The sequence below is a fragment of the Macaca fascicularis genome, chromosome 8 (genome assembly GCF_037993035.2).
Source record: "Macaca fascicularis isolate 582-1 chromosome 8, T2T-MFA8v1.1".
In the NCBI taxonomy this organism is placed as follows: domain Eukaryota; kingdom Metazoa; phylum Chordata; class Mammalia; order Primates; family Cercopithecidae; genus Macaca; species Macaca fascicularis.
Genome location: NC_088382.1, coordinates 15,373,342 through 15,388,772, shown reverse-complemented (window position 1 = coordinate 15,388,772; position 15,431 = coordinate 15,373,342). Strand labels below are relative to the sequence as shown.

Below are 15,431 nucleotides of genomic sequence, written 5' to 3'. Positions count from 1 at the left end.
GTGGATCTCATGAAAGTTGAAAGTAGACAGAGGATCCTAGAGGGTGAGAAGGGTGGGGGAAGAGGGAGATAGGGAGAAATTTGTTAAAGGATACAAAATTATAGCTGGATAGGAATAAGTTCTAGTGTTCTATAACATAGGATGTCTGTAGTTAACAACAATATATAGTTTCAGGCTGGGCGCGGTGGCTCATGCCTGTCATCCTAGCATTTTGGGAGGCTGAGGTGAGTGGATCACCTGAGGTCAGAAGTTTGAGACCAGCCTGGCCAACGTGGTGAAACCCCATCTCTACTAAAAATACAAAAATTATCCGGGCATAGTGGTGGGTGCCTGTAACCCCAGCTACCAGGGAGGCCGAGGCAGGAGAATAGCTTGAACCTGGGAAGCAGATGTTACAGTGAGCTGAGATCACACCACTGTACTCCAGCCTGGGATACAGAGAGCAAGACTTTTTCTCAAAAAAAAAAAAAAAAAAAAGAAAGAATATATAGTTCCAAATAATTGGAGGAAGGGTATTGAACGTTACCAACACAAAGAAATGATAAATGTTTGAGATGGTGAATATGCTAATTACACTGATCACATACATTACATGTATTATGACATCACTATGTGTACTCCATACGTATGTACAGTACACAATTATGTGTCAATTAAAAAAAAGCTGAACTTAGATTGGAATGGCTATGAAGTAGCTAGCTTTTTCATATTTTTGATATAGACCCTAGGCATTTATTTTAAGTAAACTACCCTTGGCTTCAGGAAATGTTTAGTATTTGAATTTTAGCCTTGCATTTTGTAATACAGAGAAGTAAAACTGCAGGCTTGCTTTAGATACAGTCACAGGGGTTTGCCGTGATGACTTGTTTATGTAATAAGGGGGAAATATACCTCAATAGGCATACATGCTCATTTTTCTCTCTCGTACACATTTTTAGTTGTTGTCCAGACATTGTGATACTTATGTAAACAGTATGCGATATCTTAGGTAGGAATCAGAATTTTAAGGTAAGAATACTTAGAGTTATATATTTTTCAAGCTTTCAAAGTGGACATTTTACATGTCCATTACATAACTGTAATTAAATTTTCAAAAAGACAATACTTGTCTTTAATATGGGTGATGCTCTAGTTTTTTTTTTTTTTTTTTTTTTTTTGGAGACAAAGTCTCACTTTCTCCCAGGCTGGAATGTAGTGGTGCGATCATGGCTCACTGCAACTTCAGCCTCATAGGTTGGAGAGATCCTCCCACCTCAGCCTCCCAAGTAGCTGGGACCACAGGTGTACAACACCATGCCCAGCTAATGTTTAAAATTTTTTGAAGAGACAGGGCCTCCCTCTGTTGCTCAGGCTGGTCTGGAATTCCTGGGTTCAAGTGATTCTCCTGCTTCATCATGAAGGCTAGAAACTGGAAACAGCCCGGAGACTGCTCAGCAGGTGAATGGTTAAACAAACTGGTGCACCCAGGCCCCAGATACCACTCTGCAGTAGTTAATGACATCGTTGGTCATCAGTCTTTCAAACTAGAAACCACCATCATGCTTAATCCCCCTTTTTCCATCCTGGGTCTGAGTGGATTTCATTTTGCATTTCTTTCCAATGCATTTTCCCTCTGTCCTTTCTGGTTGCACCTCATGCCTCATTTGAACTGTTGTAAGAGCCCCCGAATTGTTTCTCTGCCTCATCATGGAATCCTTTCTACACTTCATGCCCCGCATTGTCATTGGAACAATCTTTCCAAAACATGAACAAACTAACTTAAAAGAAATATCCCAGGTAGTCTTCCAAAAAAGTATAAGCTTTCTGTTAGAAGTTTGACTTCTTGTCTATAGGGAACCCCAGGACTGTAGAGAGATGGATTTCCTGTCTGCATTTCAAGATCAGGCAGAAATCCCTGGAGGGGCCCATGTGGAACAGTGGCACAAATACTGGTTCTAGAATCAGAAGCCCTCATATCCTGGTTCTAACACTAGCTGGATGTTCTTGGGAAAGTTTTGGTTTCATAACCTCAGAAACTCCATTTCTTAAGAAATGGCGATGAAGAAGCACACTCAAGGTATTACACAAGGCTGCTGGGAGGAGCGGATGAGGGACTTGGTGAATATGCTGTGTAATCCATGAAGCACGTCGTATGTGTGAGACGTGGAGCTGTGTGGATAGCGGTTCTGGAATCATTGTATGAAAACGATGGAAAGCACATTCGTAGTTCTGCCTGATGATACCACTGGACACCTTGTTGTACATGCCTGCAACATGGGTGAGGCCCGAGTCAGTACAACTCCCAGTTTGGTTTTCATGCAGTTAGAAAGGCCCGAGAGGACCCTTCCCCCCTCCAGCTGTAGGAAGGAGGCGGCTGTCCCCTGCCTATATTTGATGGGATTGTCTGTGGCTCCTTAGGGACAGGAATGCAGGAAGAGGGGAAGAAAGCCGGCCTGACTGCTGGCTAGTCAGCCTTCCCCCAGGCAGGAGTGGAGGGTTCATTTCGTGGTAACTTGCCAAGTGTTTCTTAACCCATCTGCTCTTAGAAATGACCAGCATGACAAGGAAAAGACCCGTTCGAGACAGATGGGCTGTGTGTCCCCTGCGTTTATGGCTTTGTGGCCTCAGAGCTGCCAGAACTCGATAGCTTTCTGGGGAATGGTGGGTCAGCCAAGGGGCTGAAAATAGTGAGAGGAAGAAAATTCCCCCTCGCTGCTCTGGTCCGGGAGTGATTACTGAGGAGAGCAGCATGGACGCCCAGCCGTGGGGTTCCTCTCAAGCACGCCCTCACCGCAGTGGGAATGCGGGTCTCAACCTCCCTAGGCCTCCATGATTTTCATCTGTCACATACTCACCTCCAGCAGGGATGTCTATGGTGATGAGATGAGGGAGCATCATAGCACATGTGGCACTTAGTAGGCTTGCGGAGTGTGGACGCTGACGTCGGTGGAACAGGAGACTGGGCGCTGCATGTGGACGCACTCACGTGCTGGTGGCATGGGTGGACAGAGGAGAGAGGGACGCTCTGCGGTTCTTCTTTTGGTCTGTCACCCCCGATGTTGTGAGCAGAATCCATGAGTGTATTCTGTTGCCCCAGTCAACTTGGTAGGCTGATTGCTCAATTTTCTGCTTCCACTTTTGATTTCTTAAGAATGGGAAAAGGAATATTTCAGTTACTTTTCTGGTTGATGGCATACATTCCTTGATATCACCTTAATGCTTTTTAATTTCTATGTATTTTCGATGCTGGAGCTTGCCTGACATCTGTGTTTTTATGCCTCACTCTCTCATGTAACTGTTGGCCACACCAGGACCAGAGAGAAGTGACCAGAGCGATTGGTAGCAGGACTAGGACTGGAATTTCCCAGCCTTTTGCCACCCAGCGGGCTCTGTTTTCTGTATTGCACTGCTCTTCCCTATTTCGACCCCTGTTAGGACAGTGGATGTGAAATGTAGCTGGGCGCTTTTGGGGGTGTGCTAGGAGTGTGACAGATGCCTCAGACTGGCATTTTCCCCTGATTCTGAATTCTCATGGCTCAGAGTCAGTCTCTAGGCTACTGACTGGGAAGATACAGGAAGTTGTTTTGTGTGGCAAACTATGCCAGGGCATTTTTTTCACCCGGCAATTTATTTGGTTTGGACTGAAATAAATCTCTGATATTGGTTTCTTTGCCAATATTATTAGGGAGTGGAGCCTGACTTGTTAACTTACCCTGATTCCTAGTGCTTAGAATCTCAGTGAGTGTGTGTTGAACTGAGCAGAAGTGTGAGAGCATCTTGGACAGTGGTTTGCAAACCTAGCTGCATCTGGGGGGCTGTGAAAAATGCGTTCGTGCTTACTCCAGACTAGTTGAAATAGAATCTGCAGGAATGGAGCCTGGGCAGCTATAGTGCTGTTAAAAACCCCCAGGTGATTCTGATATACCGTAAAGGTTGAGATCCACCAATCCACAGTGAATTGGAGTCCTGGATCATAGACATGCCTTATGCTTTCACCAGCTTAGAATGGTTCTTGTGCTTTAGAACTGTGAAAAAAGTGTTATGCAAACAAATGTGGAAATAGCCTAAATGCCACATCCTGTTACTACCTGTCATCAAGTATATTTACCAGTTATTCACTCTATTCTGATCTCTATCCATTCCACCTTTTCTTCATGGAACAATAATTTGACAGTTGGTTATGCAGAACCAGAGTAAGTCTAGTTTGATTGGCGGGAAACGATTTTGGGTATGAAGTACCCTTTAGGCATTTATTGAACTCTTGTTTGCACCACCGCTGTGCTGGACAGTTTATAAATATTACTTCTTTAAACAAGGCCTATGGAGTCAGGCTGCCTGGGTTTTGCTAACTAGCTGTGTTATTTGGGGCAAGTTTTTAAGCTTATATAAACCTGACTTTCATCTATGAAATGGGATGACAAGGGGTCATTATCATCTCACAGGATCGTGCAAATGTGTGTGTAAAGTGCTTAGTTTGGTGCCTAACACATAGTAACTACTCAGTAAAGTTATTATTACACCATCTTCATCATATTTAAATGTAAATATTAAGAGCTAATAAATTTGTAAAAGGTAGTATACCCTTACCCCTTGAACCAAAGACTACTTTAGTTTTAAGTGGTTGGGTTAATTTATCACTTAAATATTGGCCTCTTGAATACCTTGAATTTCAATTGAACATAGCCAGAGGATTTCATAATTGGACCGTTGCCTCTGGAAGTTGGAGCTTTGTTAGTTTGGTTGGTTTCACTTCGTACACTAAGCACGTGGCTGTGGGCACCTTTGTGGTGTCTTCTGCTACTGGGGAATCAAAGCTTCATTAGCTTCTTTGGAGGAGATGATCTTACGCTATATGAAGCACTCAGACTTCGTTAACTGTGTACCATCCAGACAAGACCAGGTGCTTCCCACAGCAGCCTGTCCTTTTCTTAGCTCTCTCATTAATCTAGCCTGTTCTATTCCTCTTTATACTAGAACTTCTCTTTGAACAAGGAATGTTGTTTTGCCACTGCTAGGTCCCCAGCAATTAGTAATGCCTAGCACATACTAGGTGCCTCCTGAATGTTAATAGGTGATAATCTAGCAGAACACAAGATGAATCCACAGGTTGAGATTTAAGCTGTGTGGTATGAACACTGCATTGGCAAAATTATTAAATCAATTTTGTTAATACAAGTTTAAATGTCTTAGTAACTGACTTAGTTCAGTAATCATTTACTGAGTGTCTTCTAGGCCATACATTGGGGCAGAAAGGTAATAATATATGATCCCTGCCTCATGTGCAGGAAGTCTAGTGCGATGGACAGACACGCGCCAATGGCTGCCATGGAATATGGTGAGTATTAAGATAAAGGGGCACCCTTTGGAGCATAGAGCAGGGCTTGTGTTCTGGGAACATGGGCTCCATGTGAAAACACAATTTAAATTAGTTTTCTTTTTTCCTTTTTTTTTTTTTTTTTGAGACAGAGTCTTGCTCTGTGGTCCAGGCTGGAGTACAGTGGTGTGATCTTGACTCACTGCAACGTGCTCCCCCCAGGTTGAAGTGATTCTCATGCCTCAGCCTCCCGAGTAGCTGGAATAACAGGTATGCGCCACCACGCCTGGCTAATTTTTGCATTTTTAGTAGAGATGGAGTTTTACCATGCTGGCTGGGCTGGTCTTGAACTCCTGACATCAGATGATCCTCCCGCCTCGGCCTTCTAAAGTTCTGGGATTGTAGGCATGTATTTGTTCATCCTTTTAGATATCTGTGGGTAGCACTTAACTTTAAATGGGTACTAATTAAACTATTGAATGACTTTAGTATGGATTGAATGACTTTGCTCAGTCCTCATTTTTAATTTCCTTCATTAGAGGAAAAAAAAAAAAATGCGGGTTGAATATCCCTCATCCAAACTGCTTGGAACCAGAAGTGTCTCAGATTTTTTTACATTTTTGGATTTTTGAATATTTGTATTATACATGCTGGTTGAGCATCCTGAATTCAAAAATCCAGAATCTGAGCTGCTCCAATGAACATTTCCTTGAGCGTCACGTCAGCACTGAAAAAAAGTTGTGGATTTCGGAGTTTCTGGTTAGGGAGACTCATCCTGTATGGGAGTTGGGTTGTTGCAGGAGTTCTAGACCAGAGGTTAAGTGACTAGGCTTTGGTTTTTGCTTTGTTACTAAACAGGCTGTTTTCTTCCATAAGCTCAGCTTTAGATCCCCTGGTTGTCAAAGAAGGGGATGGGCCATCTGATGTTTAAGGCCTCTGTTAGTTCTGACTTGGAGACCCCTGGCTTCAGTTCATCTTCCTTAAGAGTGGACAAAGAATATGGGAATTTTGAAATTGTTAGTCAACATCTACAGGGTCATTGCAGCCTGGTTTTGGGTAAAGGTCATCTTTAGTGAGCCCAGGGAGAAGCACTGGTTTAGCTGTCAGCTGAGAGGGGTAAGAGGTCCTATTAATTTTCCTCTGTGGTAGTGAAAGCATTGTTAAGGGTCACAGCGTTAGTGGAGCTGGCTGGAGAGAGGAGGGGAACTCACTGTTACAGGTTATATTGAATGTCTTTTCAGTCACTAAATGCTTTTTATGATATGTTTTTCAGGATTTCAGTATTATATGATTTCTCTGTATTAAGCACAGGAAACTTAACATCAGCAAAAAAGAATGCTCTTTCTTTTTTTTATTTTTCTTTGAGATGGAGTTTTGCTCTTGTCACCCAGGCTGGAGTGCAGTGGCGTGATCTTAGCTCACTGCAACTTCAGCCTCCTGAGTTCAACGATTTTCCTGCCTCAGCCTCCCGAGTAGCTGGGATTACAGGTTCCCGCCAGCATGCCCGGCTAATTTTAGTATTTTTAGTACAGACGGGGCTTCGCCATATTGGCCAGGCTGTTCTTGAACTTCTGACCTCAGGTGATCCTCCTGCCTCGGCTTCCCAAATTGCTGGGATTACAGGCATAAGCCACCACGCCTGGCCTTGAATGTTCTTTCTATGGGAATCTACAAAAGCCAGCTTTTGAGCCTAGTGGCAGAAAACTCTTCTTCATTGTTGAGCTGTGCTGTGAGCTTGGAGGGCTTCAAGCCCAGCTGAAAAATCTATAGTATTTTCTGTCAGTTGGCTGTCTTGGAGAACTTAGTGAGCACTGGGCTGGAGCGATACTGTCAGAGTTCATGAGCTGTTTGAGGCTCTCAAAGCCTAGATACTGGGGTTGCCCAAATACATCGGCTGGACTCACTATTTCTCTCGGGAGCCGGGGGGTGGAAAATGCTGTGGTCTTAACTCTGCTCTTAATTTGACAGTGCTGTTGTTAATGGTAAGAATGATTTCATGCGTTTGTATTTTGCTTCGTAATTCACAGAGAATTTTAAAATCCATTATCTGATTTTATTCCCTCAGCAGTTCTGTGAAAAAGGCAGAGCAGTTTTCATATCTTCTGTTTTCCCGTGATTCTCTTGTGGCTCACAGAAGCTAAGAGCCTTCACCAAGGTCATAGGGTGAATGAGTTGCAGAGCTGGGAGTAGAGGCTCAGGCTTCTAATGACCCTGTTTCTTCCTGGATAGCTCGCTCTGGTGGCGCTATGCTCAGGTAACTGCGCATGCTCGGTTTGGTCTTTTGTAAATCCCTGCCCCATCTCGGGAGAGGTTCTTGGGAGGCTTCTATTCATTTTGGAGCATTTAAGTATCTTGTCCTCTCTCCGTCCTCCCAGATGCATGGGCATTTCTGCAGGCCCCCAGGCTGGCCCTTGTGCATGGGGGCGTCTCCTGCCTCCACGTTGCTTGCATGCCCCCTTCTGAAGGTGCTCTTCCCCGCATGAAGCCCCCTCGTGCCTGCCTCCATACTGCAGGCTGTTCAGTACATTTTACTGACTCAGCATCGTTGTTTTCTAGAAATGGGACGGGATATGGATGCCAAGTTCATTTGTGTGTGAAGGCTGCGATGGTATCATCTTGCCTTCCCCATGTGTGCTCCTTGAGGGTGTCGCTGTGCTGCGGTCATCTGTGTTCCCTAGGGTGCCTCCCTTGGAGTCTGGGCCGTAGCAGACTTGCAGTCAGTGTTCATGGCCTAAATGAGAGGAAGGCCAACAGAGCCATTAAATCTGGAAAATGACAAGTGAGGGAAAGGAATTTTTATTGAAGGCATGTGAAAAAGAAATCTTTTTAGAAAAGTTGACCTGTTTCTCAACTGGAGTTGAATTTCAGCTCAGAAAAGCAGCTGTGTGCCCAGAGGGCTTTGGGATTTCGGTTTGTGACAGATGAATTGAATTTCTTTTTGTATGAATGTATTATCCTTTTGTGTTTTTATTAGACCTTTCTCCCAAATGGAATCGATTTTTCTATACAAGTCACACTTCCTTTTTGAGAAGTGTAACACTAATTGTATGGGATGGTCTCCCAAAAGATTACCTGCCAGGAACCAAACACACTGCCTCAGACTCACGGCCCCTGGTTTCTGCCTGTGCAGCTGCAGGGGAGAGATGCTCGCTCGAGCTGAAATCAGGACGCATGTCTGCATCTTCTCTTTCTTGACTCTGTTTCGTCTCTGAGCTGGCCTGCCTTCAACGTCTAGGAGCTTGGTGGGTGCAGACACATTACGGTATGGAGGAGGGATATGGTGTTGCAACAGCCAGGAGACTCGCCGAAGTCTCTGTTCTCTTCCTGCTCACTGCTCTGACTTTGTACAAGTCACATTTGTAGGGCTGTGCACAGTGGCTTACACCTGTAATCCCAGCACTTTGGGAGGCCGACCTGGGAGGATCTCTTGAGCCCAGAGTTCGGAGCCAGTCTGGGCAACATGGTGAAACCCCATCCCTACAAAAAATAAAAATTAAAAAATTAGCCAGGTGTGGTGGCTCATGCCTGTAATCCCAGCTACTGGAGAGGCTGAGGTGTGAGAATCACTTGAGCCCGGGAAGTAGAGGCTGCAGTGAAACATCATCACGCCACTGCACTCCAGCGTGGTCAGAGCAAGACCCTGTCTCAAAAAAAAGAAACCAAAACAAACAAACAGAAACTCATTTGTAATAGTGGTAGTAGTTAACTTTTGAAAGTTTGGAGAAAAGTTCCTAAATAACCTGTGACCATGGACAACTTACTTAGCCTTTCTATGCCTCAGTTTCCTCATCTATGAAAAATGAGAGAATATGGTACTGATCTTACCGGATTTCAATGAGAACTCAGCGAGATCAAACTCAGAGCCTGGCACCTTGTGAGTGCTCACTCAATGTTATTATTTCAACATTTTAGAGGAAAAGGAATGCTAATGGGTCATGATGGCTAAACATAGTCTATCACTGGCGTTACTTATGGTATTGGAAGGAACTTGAATTCTATATAGATAGTGTGATGGAGAAAGTATTTTGGGCATTGGCAGCATTTATTCAAAGGACAAAGGACGTGTCTGTCCTGTGTGGAGAGCCGTTTCCGCTTGTTTCTTTAAATGCTATGGGAAAAGCAGTGGACCCTGTGCTGTCTGCCGGACAGCTTCAGTCTCCAGGTATTGATTTGGCCAGTTGTCGCTCGCTGTCATCATGGCAGCAGCAGTTGAAGGAACAGCTTGTCTTGATTTGCATTTTTGGGTGTTTGTGCTATTTATAGACAATTAAGACATGGAAGCCTGTTTATGGCAAGCTGGCAAATTCAGCAAAAAATGGAAAAACCTGTTAGCACAGTTTGCACGTGTGCGGGCACAGAGCAGCCAAATAAACACACATGTTTTCCTGTATTTTAAAAACCCATTGGGGAAAAAAAAAAAAAAAAAGACATTAAACCATTGCCCAGATGGCTTATAGAGCTAGAGCTTTCTCGTTGAAGTACATGAGTATGGCTGTCAGACATCTGAAACCCAAAGTCATCTTAAAACATCACCATCATTTTGATGCTACCCCTACCCGCCGTGTTTTTCCATTTGTAAGGGACAAGGATCCAGGAAGGAAAGTATCAACTTACAAAGGGTTTTGTTACAATTAATCGTTCATGTACTTTCTTTTGGTATCTTATTCTCTGTTTACATTTTATTTTTATTATTACTTTTTTTTTGAGACAGAGTCTTCCTCTGTCACCCAGGCTGGAGTGCAGTGGCGCGATCTCGGCTCACTCCAACCTCTGCCTCCCAGGTTCAAGTGATTCTTGTGCCTCAGCTTCCTGAGTAACTGGGATTACAGGTGTGTGCCACCACGTCCAGCTAATTTTTATGTTTTCAGTAGAGACAGAGTTTCGCCGTATTGGTCAGGCCGATCTTGAACTCCTGAACTCGGGTGATCCGCCTGCCTCAGTCTCCCAAAGAGCTGAGATTACAGGTGTGAGCCACCGCGCCTGGCCACTGTTTCCATTTTGTAACGCTAGCGTCACCCCAGTGTAGGGTGGCTACGGGTATTCTTCTTTCCTGTTTCCTGGTGTATTTTCCTCTACAGCATTGATCACTCTTTAACATACTTTTTGGTTGTCTGTCTCTACCTACAAAAATATATGTTCCCTGTTATATCACCAGTTCCTGGCACATAGATAGTTAGTCAATATTTTTTGAATGAATGAATGAATGAATGAATGGGCTGAAAGAACCTTCTTCTTTCTTCTGTCACTTCACACCAAATGCTTTTGGAAAATGCTATGTGAACAGGGATCCTAAGCAGGAGAGGTTACACACATTGCTGTGGGATAGACCATCATCCTCAGATACTTGTCTGGAAGGAGGCGGAGTACTTGAGTAGAAATGATACAAGACAACTTCTTCAGGAAATCAGCCAAGTGTCACAGCTTTCACATAGGCGTGTGATGTTTGCGTATGTATGTATGAAGAGCTGTCGTGTTCTAGAATCACGGGCCTTTAGATCCCTTGTACAGATAGAGAAGTAAAGGTCGAGGCCCAGGAGTGCTGCAGGCCACCGAGGTAGAGTCCCTGTCTGCCCTTCTCAGTGCCCGGTCACTTCTCACTGCACTCCCCTCTTTACTGCTAAAGCCACTTTCCCTGACTCTGAATGTATAACCACGAGGGAGAAAATGTACTCCAGGCTCACAGTTTGTGGAGAAAAAGCCCAGCAGCTGAAAATCATGTTCACAAAGTTTGTACCTAGAAAAAGTGGCCATTTCTATCATGTCTTTAAATTTCCCTGTTTCTCATACATTTTATGAACAAGACAGTAGAAGGAGATTCGGGAACAGCAACTTTAGAACAAGGGGGAAAAAATCAAATCTAGAGCATTTCAGTTTCTGTTTTCTTCTCAGTTTAGGGCTGAGGCACTTTAGCTTTCTGTCTAAGGGACCACTCAAATCTGATTAGAAGCCATTGTGGGCTGGTAATTATCCATAATTTTAGAAAGATGCAGCACCAACTCTGTTCTCTAATAGCAGGCTTATTAATTTTAAATTTGCATGGCAGGAGGAGCAGATGGCGAGGTGGGATAAGCGTTCAGATGCTTGGTCATTGATAGTTTTTTACTTCCATGTATCACATGGGGATTTGGGACCCGGGAAGCCCCCTGAGAAGTGATGATTTTCTGTCCCCTAACCAGCTGGGTTCTTTTTCATCCTGAGCTCAGAAAGATTGCTCCTACTGCAGCCAGGGAAGACAGGTGGTTGACTGGTTAGAAATCACGGCAGGTTATTTTCTCCATGGGCAGTTCGCATTTGGAAAGCAGAGCTATCAAAAAGTTGTCTTCTCTATTGTATTTCAAATCTGGGTGTTTAAAACATTGTGTAAGCAAATTAAGCGTTTCTTTAATGGTAGTTGTGTGTGTTCTTGATGTGAATGAGAAGTGCATTCCCTTGTGAAATCCCTAGGACTTTATAGGAGGATGTGAGCCTTAGAACAGAAGTTGGTTTTCTAGATGATCATGTAGACATGATGCTGAGCACCAGACAAAGATGTTAAGTGATTTAAAAAATTTTTGTCTGAGTTCAGATTTTACACCAATATTTAGAAAATCAGCAAAAGAACTTGGAGGAATGTTCTCAGGCATCCAGTTCAGCCTCCTGCGCACATTGTCATAAAATCCGAGCATGTGTACAGGGAGGCACATTCCTTTCTGTTCTCATCCCAGATCCTTCCCTGGCTCTGCACCTGCGTGTCATGCGCGTCCCTGTGAAGAGACCACCAAACAGGCTTTGTGTGAGCAATAAAGCATTTTAATCACCCGGGTGCAGGCGGGCTGAGTCCGAAAAAGAGTCATCGAAGGGAGATAAGGGTGGGGCCGTTTTATAGGATTTGGGTAGGTAAAAAAATTACAGTCAAAGGGGGTTGTTCTCTGGGCAGGAGTGGGGGTCACAAGGTGCTCAGTGTGGGAGCTTTTTGAGCCAGGATGAGCCAGGAAAAGGAATTTCACAAGATAATATCATCACTTAAGGCTAGAACCGGCCATTTTCACTTCTTTTGTGGTGGAATGTCATCAGTTAAGGTGGGACAGGGCATTTGCACTTCTTGTGTGATTCATCAGTTACTTCAGGCCATCTGGGCATATACTTGCAAGTCACAGGGGATGCGATGGCTTGGCTTGGGCTCAGAAGCCTGACATTGCCCTGTTCCCTACCTTCCCTAGCTTTTCCCTCCTGTGCGGTTCTCTCACAAAGTGAATGGCCTCAGCCACAGCTTCTCTGCAGCTGCATCAGACTGTGGCGACAGGAGTGGTGGCTGCTGCAGGGTCTGCTGTCCCCACGGAGCCCAGTCTTGCTTGCCGCTGCAACCTGGTCACCATTTTGCCCCGAAAGTATGTAATTCTACAGAATGAGAGCCCACATGCTGGGGATGGAGGCGTCTTTATCACGGTGCTCTGCATATTTTAATCTTGGGTGGAAAGTATGGAAAAGTATGTGATACCTGTGGTTTGATGTCAGAAGAACGTTGTGAACTTGATGTGGACTGAGGATGTTAAGGTGCAACAGGCACCCCGGCTTCATTAAATGAGACTTCCCCATCTCCCTGCCAGGCACGCACAGGTGTATGGCCATGTCTTATGTGTTATCCTTATCTAGAGTACGCCTTGTCATCATGCTTAACATTACATGATGATATTCTGCCTCATAGAGTAGGTCCCAAACTGCATTCAACACAGAAATGTACTCTTGCTATTATACATAGAAAATGCTTTCATATACCAAGTGGGAGAGCAGTCCTAAAATCTGGGCTGGAATCGCAGAAGGAAGGCATTGGAAAGCAACAGATTCCCTAGTCCAAAGCTGATTTTTGATGAACCTAGAAACAGGACCAAGAGAAGTGAATTTGCCTAAGGCCCTGACAGTGTCTCACGGTAGCATCTGAACCTAGCAGTTTCTTGACCTATTTCTTTAAATGATTAGTCAAGCTTCCTCTGATTCCTATATAAACATATTCCTCATTCATTCTTTTGTTTCAGTGAATTATTGCAGTGCTACCACGAAACAGTATTTGAGTCAAAATGTGGCAGTGTTGATCCCTTTCCAAGGATTTTAGTTGCACAGTTTTTCAAAGTTGTGCTTACAGTTTCTTGTTGGTTGCAAGGTGTCCTTTCAGAAGCCAATTGTGTGGTGTATTTATGTTGATTGTTGGAGGTAGTTTGGTTAGAACCTACTTCGAGTGGCTGGCGTGGGCCTGGGGGACAGTGACAGCTGCCTGCTTCATGGGCAGAGATGAAGTAATTGCTTCCTGGGAAGTACCATCCTCCTGGCCACACTCTCCAGCCCATTTCGTTTGTGTTGGTTTCCTTGGCATCTGCACATTTCTGGCTTCATGTGAGTCTCATTGATTTTAGCGTATGACTTCAGGCTGTGGGGAAGAATGGCCATTTTAGCACAGAGATGCACACAAAGGAACAACTGGCTAAATGTGAGTGAAGACATTCTTAGGGGGGATTTCATTTCTTTTATTCTGTAGCAGGCAGTCTGGGAAGCAGTCTGGACACGTGGCCTGCGCTGTCACAGTTCCTCCTTGTAGGATCACAGATGTTTGGAGATTGTAGTGATAACTGTTATCATTGAGAATGTCATTCTCACAGGCTCTAATAAGTCAGGATGTATTCAGTGTTAATTTGTTGAAGACAACTGTATTTCTAGCCAAATCCATGTGAGACGTTTCTCCTGGCAGTGTTGCTGGGGGGGTATTCCCGTGGCTTAGTCTTAGGGAAGCACACGCCTTTGAATACTGCTGAAGCTGTGAGTACCCAAAGCGCACCGGAGTACTTTTGCCATACGGGGTGTTAGTCACTGATACACATCTCAGTCAGACCTGATGGATTCTTGACCCCTTCCTTTTTTAATTTTTTAGTTTTTAATTTTAATTTTTGTTTTTTAAGAGCACAACCCCTCAGGTGGCCACCATGAATCTCTGGTGTTTTCAGTTGGCTGCAGCCTATTTGCCATCTCTGGTTCAAACATATTTGAAGCCTGATGATGCTTTCCTCTGTTCTTCTGCTGTGTGACCCCCGCGCCCACAGGGTTCAAGACTGTCAGAGCTGGGAGCCACCTTCACAACTACCAGGGTTTCCAGAACCTCCTTCATCTAGCCCTGGGGATGGAAGAGATGTCATCAGAGGTGAAGGCTTATTAGGTTTACATGCCATTGATAACGAATGAGGAGGTTTTCTTTTATATAAGGGGAGCTTCTTAGAACGTGCTTTAGTAGGGTAAAGAAGCTTTTGATGTTTGCTTTCTCTGGAAAGATAATTTGTGATCCTGCCCTTGTTTTCAACAAAAATATAATTTGCATACCAGTGCATGTTATGTTACTGGGCACTGGCTGACAAATGGTTCTTAACTCGTCATTCACTCAGCCACTGTTTCTTGAATGGCATATGTGTGCCAGCTGTAGTAGGAACTCGCTGGGCTCTAGGACTAACCCTTATGAAACAGAGGTCCTGGGGGAAGCAAAAGCATATAACTATAAACGTTTGAGGTGATATCAGAGGGGGTGCCTATTGGTGCAAAACTTCGTTCATTCATTGCCCCATCTAGGAGGTTTTGTGTCTTAGCAGCGTGTTCCATAGCAACACATCCCTCGATCAAAATATTCATCATATTGTTTTGAAATTCTCTGCTTACGTGTGTGTTTTTCCGACTAAGTTTAAAACAGGTTAAGGACAGGCTATGGGGTATGTATTATATATATCTACACACACACATACATTTATATTTATATACATTACCAATGTAAATATACTATATATATAAACACATATGTATTTCTCCCTCTCTCTATATACACACACACACCACACACATATATACACACACACATATATATGAAATACACACACACACACTTCTACTGCCAAGCACAGAAAGTCAAAACTAGGCAAGGGTTCTTTTAGTGTTCATGAAAAAATAGATGTGTTAGTTGAGAGCGTCCTTCAGTTGCCAGGGGAAAGACAGGATGGGTTCACAAAGGGAGACAGTGTTTTAGTTTTGTTTTTGTTTTTGTTTTTTCTTTGTTTAACTCTTGAATTCAAAATACTCCAGACTTATGGAAAAGTTGAAAAAATAGTACAGAGAATTCCCATATACTCTT

At 43.9% G+C, this 15,431-nt stretch overlaps 1 protein-coding gene across 7 annotated transcripts in view; it reads left to right on the top strand.

Annotated features, from left to right (window-relative positions):
• LOC135964502 (SH3 domain and tetratricopeptide repeat-containing protein 1-like) overlaps positions 1-15,431 on the top strand; it is a 51,762-nt gene that overhangs the window by 21,610 nt on the left and 14,721 nt on the right. For 2 of the 7 annotated variants that reach the window (XM_074000310.1, XM_065518661.2), the window contains exon 1: positions 14,363-14,459. The exons of 2 other annotated variants lie outside the window; for them this stretch is intronic. Coding sequence is in view for 2 of the 5 variants with exons in the window: in XM_074000307.1 (XP_073856408.1) it covers positions 14,315-14,459 (145 nt within the window). In the remaining 3 variants the exon portion in view is untranslated. Of the gene's footprint in view, positions 1-7,423; positions 7,548-14,245; positions 14,460-15,431 lie in introns of those variants that run through there. 3 more of the 7 variants (XM_074000309.1, XM_074000307.1, XM_074000306.1) reach the window with 3 other exon arrangements.